An 8,259-nucleotide genomic window follows, 5' to 3' on the forward strand; every position below is an offset into this window, starting at 1 on the left:
TGTTTTGCTTGTCTCTCGATGACAAGTGTAAGAATAATTTTTCTTGCTACAATACAAAGCATAGACCACATTACAAAGCAACTCCATGACACGTCAACTGCACGCCACAGAAGCAGCGGAGGGTTTGTGGCATGTGATTTGTTTATTCATTCATGTATCAATTCAGTCATGTATTCATATTTTTCAAGAAGTGTTAGTGAAGTTAGGATTGGAAGGTTTAAGTAGCAGTTTGGTTTATTCTTCCCTCACGTGATATAGTAAAGAGTAAGAAGAAAATAGGTAATGGTTTGTGAGTGGAAGTTGGAATTGATCACTATATATTTGCGAATGTTTATAAAGGAGAACACTGAATAATTAGGCGGGAAGAATACTTGGTGAGTGTTACTTGGTGAATAGATGGCGATAGAAGTGACGTAACAGGAGTGATGGGAGAAAATATACAGAGTTGAGCAGGTGTATAGAGATGGAGCATGTACGGGAGGGTATTGGAGGGTATGGGAGTTCATGGGAGCGTATGGGAGAGTGATGAGTTGATTGTATGGAAGTGTATAGGAGAATTTCAAGTAGTGAGGTAGTAAATTGTGCGAAATTGTAGGAAGGAGAGGAGGAGGCTGTGTGTGTGTGTGTGTGTGTGTGTGTGTGTGTGTGTGTGTGTGAAGCAGGGATATGGGCACAAGGCGGAAGGAAAGGGGAGCAGGAAAGGAGAGAGAGAGAGAGAGAGAGAGAGAGAGAGAGAGAGAGAGAGAGAGCAATAAGTTAGGCTATGATGGAGAAGCGGAGGTGATATAATTGACAAGGAGGAAGGGTCCTCGAGAGAGAGAGAGAGAGAGAGAGAGAGAGAGAGAGAGAGAGAGAGAGAGAGAGAGAGAGAGAGAGAGAGAGAGAGGAGTGGAAGTAAGATAACAGAATCTTTCTCTGTCTTGTAATGAGATTACTTAATAGAATCTGTCTGCTTTCTTATCTATAGGTCCATATTGAGACGAGGAAAGAGGAGGAGGAGGAGGTGGAGGAAAAGGAGGAGGAGGAGGAGGAGGAGGAGGAGGAGGAGGAGGAGGAGGAGGAGGAGGAGGAGGAGGAGGAGAAGGAGAAAGAAAAGAAGGGAAAAAAGGGCAAAGGTCGAGAATGATGCAAATATCTGGAAGAATAACGAGAGAGAGAGAGAGAGAGAGAGAGAGAGAGAGAGAGAGAGAGAGAGAGAGAGAGAGAGAGAGAGAGAGAGAGAGAGAGAGAGAGAGAAATAAACAAAGGCTTAAAAACGAAAAATGGGTTAAGAAAGACAAGAAGCGTAAGAAAAAGAAACAAAAGAAGAAAGAGGGAAGTGAGGCAGAGGAGGAGAAGAAGGAGGAAAGGAGGAGGAGGAGGAGGAGGAGGAGGAGGAGGAGGAGGAGGAAGAGGAGGAGGAGGAGGAGGAGAGGAAGCAGGGAAGAGAAGAGGGACAAAGGAGAGGAAAATGAGGAAGAAGTGCTAAAAATAAATAATGGGATGATTAGGATGAAGAGAAAAAAGAGGTATTAGAATGAGGAGGAGGAGTAGAAAGGAAGAGGAGGAGGAGGAGGAGGAGGAGGAGGAAAAAAAGAGGAGGCAGGTACGAAGAGGAGGAAGAGGAGGCATGTAAGAGGAGAAGGAGGAGCAAGAGGATGGAAGAGCAAAGGCAAGAGGAGGATTGAAGTGCAGGACGTGTAAGCTGAGGAAGAGGAGCTTGTCACCAGAGAGAGAGAGAGAGAGAGAGTGTGTGTGTGTGTGTGTGTGTGTGTGTGTGTGTGTGTGACAAGTGTGTGTGTGTCACAGTCGGTAGTTAAAGAGGAAAAGCACTTCACACACACACACACACACACACACACACACACACACACACACACACTTCCGCACTGCACCACCACCACCACCACTACCACCACCACCACACACGCATCACATTACCATATCCTCCCTATCCACCGCCATGATAGTCTACACAGCAGCTCTTCATGCATTCAGAAGCTGCCTTGTGCACGTTTTCTCGGGTTTTGCTCTCCTCGCTTCCTTCTGCTCTGTGGTCAGCTTTTCTTCAGTGATAATTGGTGGAGGTTAATTGAACAGGTAGTCTTAAAGGTGTATTTTTGAAACGGGGGTCTGTTTCTTCACATTCTATTTTAGTTGAATAGGTAGTCTTAAGGGTGTATTTTTGAAACGTGGCTCTGTTTCCTCAAGTTCCATAGGTCGTAGAGGTGATTAAGCCCTTCAGTACCATGACGCCTTTTCCATATTATTCATTCTGCTTATTGGCTGATGACTTTATACAGCATCAGAAAAATATGTGGGTGGGAATGAAATAGTGAAGACTGTGGCCATTAATCTCTGACCTCCATAGATCCTTCCAAATGTCAATAAAATGGTCTAATCATACACAAATCTCAAGGTAAAAATGTGTCCCAGTATTGAAGGGGTTAAGAATGTATTTTTTGAAACGTTACTCTTTAATCAAATTCCACAGGTCATACAGGTGATTAAGTAAGTTCTCATGGGTGTTTTTTTCTATTAATTGCACAGAAATTCTCTTAAACTATCATTAAAATCATGGGAGATCTCAAAAATAATGTCACGATAACGAGTATCAGATCTTGACACTGAAACATTTGATACCACGGGCGATGAATAGGACATGACGGTGTTGCTATTTTGGGACACATATAGAAATAGATAAAATAGATAAAAAAAAGTGTATAGATAAATAAACGAATAAGTAAATGAATCAATAAAAACAATCTCCTTTTTCCTACAGACAGACCACCAACACTTTCTGGTTAGGAGGACATTTGGTATTTGGGACTCCTAAGATTTCCTCCTTTATTTTTATTTGAGACCAATTTTGTTGCTATTTGTATCTAAAAGACCCTTCAGAAAGACCATTCCTTGTTACTTCATTCTAAGACATTTTTTTATTGTTATCAAATTCTAAAACACCGTCTTTAGTTGCGGTTTAATGTTCAAGAAAAAAAAAGTTTCCTTCTTAGCTGCTTGATCCTAAAACACCCTCATTTATTGTAGTTTTACTCTAACACAGCCTCTTTTGTTAATAATTGAGATCCCTTCGAAAACCACAACGTTCTCTATTGCTTTTAACCCCTTCAGTACTGGGACACTTTTTTACCTTGAGTTTTGTGTACAATTAGACTATTCTATTGACATTAGCAAGGGTCTATGGAGGGCACAAGATTAATAGTTAGAGTCTGCACTGTTTTAATTCCTACATGAGTTTCTGAAGCTGTATAGAATCACCAAATAGTAAGCAGAATGAATAGGAAAATACGGCATGGAATTGAAGGGGTTAAATTTTAAAACACCCTTATTATTTCCTATTTGACACTGCTCAATTTTAAAACACCCTCATAATCTCCTATCTGATTTAGAACACCTTTTATTGTCACCTTATTCTAACCAAACCTCCATCGTTACTAATTTAGACCCCTTTTTTAAACCACGCATTTCTTCCCTCCTACAGGCAAACCACCGCCAGTTCCTGCCCAGTCGGTATTCCAGGAAGCTCCGGGAGGCATCGGGGTTTGTCAATACGCAGACGACTCAGTGATGCATATGGTATGGTGGCGCCGAACGTACGCAGGCCTTCCATTCGCACAGATCTTCTCATCCTCCGCGCTAAGACAAGTCTCCATCTAACTGGTCTGGATACTTTTACTGAGAAGAAACCAAGGAAGGAAGTCTCTTGTGTTATCCAGTGAGCTTCTGTGTGTGTGTGTGTGTGTGTGTGTGTGTGTGTGTGTGTGTGTGTGTGTGTGTGTGTGCCCAGGTGCCGCGGGTGATTAATAAGCGCTCACAGGTGTCTCGTTAGTGCAGGTGTGTCTAGCAGCCGTTGCTAATGAGGTGTCAGTGTGGTGAGGTTTCAAAACGCTCTGGAGTTGTTGCGATCGTTTTCAAGAGTCCGTGGGAAGTGACTAATCTGTTTCTCATGGGTGTCTTTTCGTATTGACAGCGTAGATTCCCTCTCAAACCATCTCTAATAGAAAGTAAAAAGTAAAGAAATGTATTGAAAATCCCATCACTTCAATTCAAGGCATTTAAATTGTCTCTGGAATCACTAGGACTCTGAAAACTCAAGCAGCTTTTACTAAACTTTGTTAAAATGCAACTAGAAGCACTAAAACACTCATGGAAACTCAAACAGCTTCCACCAGACCATGGTAATCATGTATCACTAATTATTACAAACACAGCGAAAATCTAAACAACTTTCACACACACTACCAGGCTACCACGAGGCACACCAAAACACTCGAAATTTCAAATAACTTCCACGCAAGCCTATTTAAACTCTCATTAACCCCTTCAGTATCATGACGCGTTTTCATATTTATTCTCCTCACAATTTGGTGATTTTGCACAGCTTCAGAAACTTATGTGGGGATTAAAATAGTGAAGACTGGCCATTAACCTTCTCACCTCCATAGACCCTTTCTGATGTAAATAAAATCGTCTAATCACATCCCAAATTTATGGTAAAAATGCGTTCTAGCACTGAAGGGGTCAATCAATAGAACACCTTTGAAAACCACTCAGAACTTCCATGGAACTATTTAGCTTCTATCAGGAACACTATCACACCCTTGCACAGGAGAACTTATACACCACTAGAGGTTGTTCAAAGTTACCAAGACGTGACGGTGAATCGATTTAGAACACGAACCGCTGGAACATCACACAGGTAAGCCGAAACACCTGTGGCACTTTTTAAAACCTGCCTCTCACATCTGCGCTGGACGGGGCTGCATAGTATACTGAATTACCGTGTGCTGCTAACCGGAGAAGGGGAAGACTAATAAATAAGTGGGATAATTAAGTGTCACGTGTCATCAAAAATATATAAAAAAAAGAAAACTGTGTTCCATATAATATAGACTTTAAAACACACGTACGTAAAGATCTTTGTTGCTTCATTTGTTATTAAGGAAATGTTGAGTGTTTTAATGATGTTTCCTTCCGTTTCTAGAGTGTCATTATTGTTCGTTTTGTTCCTCGAGTGTTTAGATGATCCATAGTGATGATGATGATGATGATGGTGGTGATGAAGATGGTGATTTGATGTTTATACGATAATAATAATAATAATAATAATAATAATAATAATAATAATAATAATAATAATAATAATAATAATAATGATAGTGTATAGTAATGACCATCAGTGTTATTTGTTGTTCATTATAGATTCTTGACATGATAATAGGAAGAAATGTTAATACACTCTGTAATCTCTCTTCTTTTTCAATAACAACACAATAAATGAAGAAATAAATGCTTTACCATCGAAAAAAAAGTCTTTGAAGAAATAAAGAAAAATTACTTTACGAAAAAAAAAGACCTAGATACACATAAAACACACTCTGACCCAAAAACATTCGCTCAGGACCAAAAAAAATCAAAATACCAACACTTCAAAACACTCATCCACTCACTGCACCGTTCACCATCACTCCTCACCATCATCACAGTCACCATCACAGCTCAATACCTCACCACACTACCGACAAGCCACTCACTCAATCCAAACCCATCAACACCAATGATAATGATAAAAAAGATAGACACAAATGACAAAACTCAACAGTATTCATAGGCAGTAGTCACGTGGTCTGTAGATTTTTGTACTGTTTTTCTTAAGCTTCCCCACAAAAAAATAAATAAATAGAATAAAATCAAATAGAATAAATAAGTAACTATATACATTAACTGTGTGTAAGCTTCACGTCTTAATGGTAAACGTATGTATGTATGTATGTATGTGTGTGTGTATGTATGTATGTAAGGAAACTATTTATGATACTTGTCAATATATTAATAAAAAACATGTCTGGAATTTGCTTGACTGTACTAAACCTTTGGTGGTGGTGGTGGTGGTGGTGGTGGTAGTGGTAATGGTAGTAGCAGTAGTTGTTGTTGTAATAGTAGTAGTAATAGTAGTAGTAGTAGTAGTTGTTGTTGTAGTAGTAGTAGTAGTAGTAGTAGTAGTAGTAGTAGGAGGAGGAGGAGGAGGAGGAGGAGGAGGAGGAGGAGGAGGAGGAGGAGGAGGAGGAGGAGGAGGAGGAGGAGAAGAAGAAGAAGAAGAAGAAGAAGAAGAAGAAGAAGAAGAAGAAGAAGAAGAAGAAGAAGAAGAAGAAGAGGAGGAGGAGGAGGAGGAGGAAGAGGAGTAGTAGTAATTGGAGTAGTAGTGTAAGGTTAGAGAGAGAGAGAGAGAGAGAGATTCCACAGAGACTCACATTTATCACTCTAATCCTTGAGATCATTAAAGGTCTAAAAAAATGCACCTTTAGCTATTCTCTCTCTCTCTCTCTCTCTCTCTCTCTCTCTCTCTCTACAGGAAACTCGATTCTGAGGTGAAAAGACACGTCCTTCCTCAGATATACATTAATGGAAGGAGAAAATAAATGTCCTCAGAAAAATATGTCTAAGGAAAATGTAACGAGAAAAATAGAAGAGGAAATAAATACCAAGGAGAAAAAATAGAGAAATGAGATGAACATTTCAGAGAGAGAGAGAAAGAGAGAGAGAGAGAGAGAAAACACCCCTAAATCACCCCAAAACACCCCTAAAACACATCGAGAGAGAGAGAGAACCATGCGTGCTTTGGGGTCCGAGGGGTCTCCAAGCGCACAGGTTCGAATCCTGTCCACGGTCCGAGTGTAGGTTGGGCTTCCTCACTCGGGGCAACGGTTTCCTAGCGGGTGGGCTTTTGAGATAGGAGATACCCCATAAATTTCCGTGAAAAGCCCACATGGTATAAATAAAGAGAGAGAGACCCCACACTAAAAATATTTCCACAGAACACAACGAAGGAAAGAAAAATATGAGAGGAAAAAGAACTAAGAGAAAATATAACAGCTTTCTTTTCCTTCCCCAAATAAGCTTCCCATTAGAATCAACAGCACTGAATACCTGAACAGTCTTTAAGCTGACAGTTACAACAAGAATAAGCAGCTTAGCAATAAAAATCTTTAATGGAGGACGCACCAGCAACAAAGAGCATTGGAACAAGTTTAACGAGTCACTCCATTATAACATACGGGAGGTTCTAATCCTGTGTAAACATAATGAGACTCTTATAAGGGTTCCGATTCTCCTAATAAACGATGAGGAGACAGACAGTAGGAGTCGCTGATACCCTTTCCCACTCAACCCTCGGATCCCTTCACTATTACGCCAAGTCTCCACTAACAAGGGATCCGATCTCTTATAGGAGGATTGGGAAGAGGATTTGGTGATATTGGAGTTTTCTGTTGGTGTTTTGGTGTTTTGGGGGGTTTTATTCTTTCTTTGGTGTGTGTGTGTGTGTGTGTGTGTGTGTGTGTGTGTGTGTGTGTGTGTGTGTGTGTGTGTGTTGCTGTTGTTGTTTTTGTTGTTGTTGTTGTTTGTTAGTCTGTATGTTTACTGTATATCTGTGTCCACCTGTCTTTCTATCTGTTTATCTATTTATATATCTATTTATCATTGTCTAGTATTCTCTCTCTCTCTCTCTCTCTCTCTCTCTCTCTCTCTCTCTCTCTCTCTCTCTCTCTCTCTCTCTCTCTAGTAACAAGAACAATCACCCAAACACTGAATAAAAAACAATAACAATAACAATAACAATAACAATAACCCCCACAGCTTCCCCTTCAGTCAGATTAGTTTGTTCACCTCCAAACTTCTGAAACAACTTTAATAATCATGCTGGTAATTGGTCCCGGAATTAATAAGACTTCTTGCCCCCCCCCTTCTCTTATTAGCTTCACGCACTCAGGTAATGTAGATCCGGCCATTGTGAAAGCCAATCCCATCAACACACACACACACACTCTCTCTCTCTCTCTCTCTCTCTCTCTCTCTCTCTCTCTCTCTCTCTCTCGCTTCATCACATGCCTAACTGCGCTGCCAAAAATCTGTGGCGAGTTTTCTATCACGAATGGTCATAATAGGGAGATAATGAGTTGGAGGGAGAGAAAGAGGGAGGGAGGAGGGGAGGAGGAGGGAGGGAGAGAGAGAGAGAGAGAGAGAGAGAGAGAGAGAGAGAGAGAGAGAGAGAGATTGCGAGAGGGAGAGAGGGAGGAGTTTTATTTTGGGAGAGCGGAAGAGAGAGGGAGGGAGAGGGAGGAATTATATTTTGATTTATTTTATTAAAAGTAAATGTGAGGTTAAACATGATTTCATTAATTTGTTTATCTGTTCATTTATTTATTACCAGTATTAAAATTATTTGTTTTGTGAGTGGAGGTACGAGTGAGTGAGCTTTGG

The 8,259-nt window shown here is 40.5% G+C and overlaps 1 protein-coding gene across 1 annotated transcript in view; it reads left to right on the forward strand.

The window, feature by feature from the left end:
- The window catches only part of LOC123513672 (GTP-binding protein Rhes-like), a 35,060-nt gene extending 29,209 nt beyond the window's left edge, over window positions 1-5,851 (forward strand). The window contains exon 5 of the mRNA XM_045271011.1: window positions 3,482-5,851. Within this exon, the coding sequence (XP_045126946.1) occupies window positions 3,482-3,719 (238 nt within the window). The 3' untranslated portion in view covers window positions 3,720-5,851. The remainder of the gene's footprint in view (window positions 1-3,481) is intronic.
- The last annotated feature ends 2,408 nt before the right edge of the window (window positions 5,852-8,259 follow it).

The sequence above is a fragment of the Portunus trituberculatus genome, chromosome 36 (genome assembly GCF_017591435.1).
Source record: "Portunus trituberculatus isolate SZX2019 chromosome 36, ASM1759143v1, whole genome shotgun sequence".
Lineage (NCBI taxonomy): Eukaryota > Metazoa > Arthropoda > Malacostraca > Decapoda > Portunidae > Portunus > Portunus trituberculatus.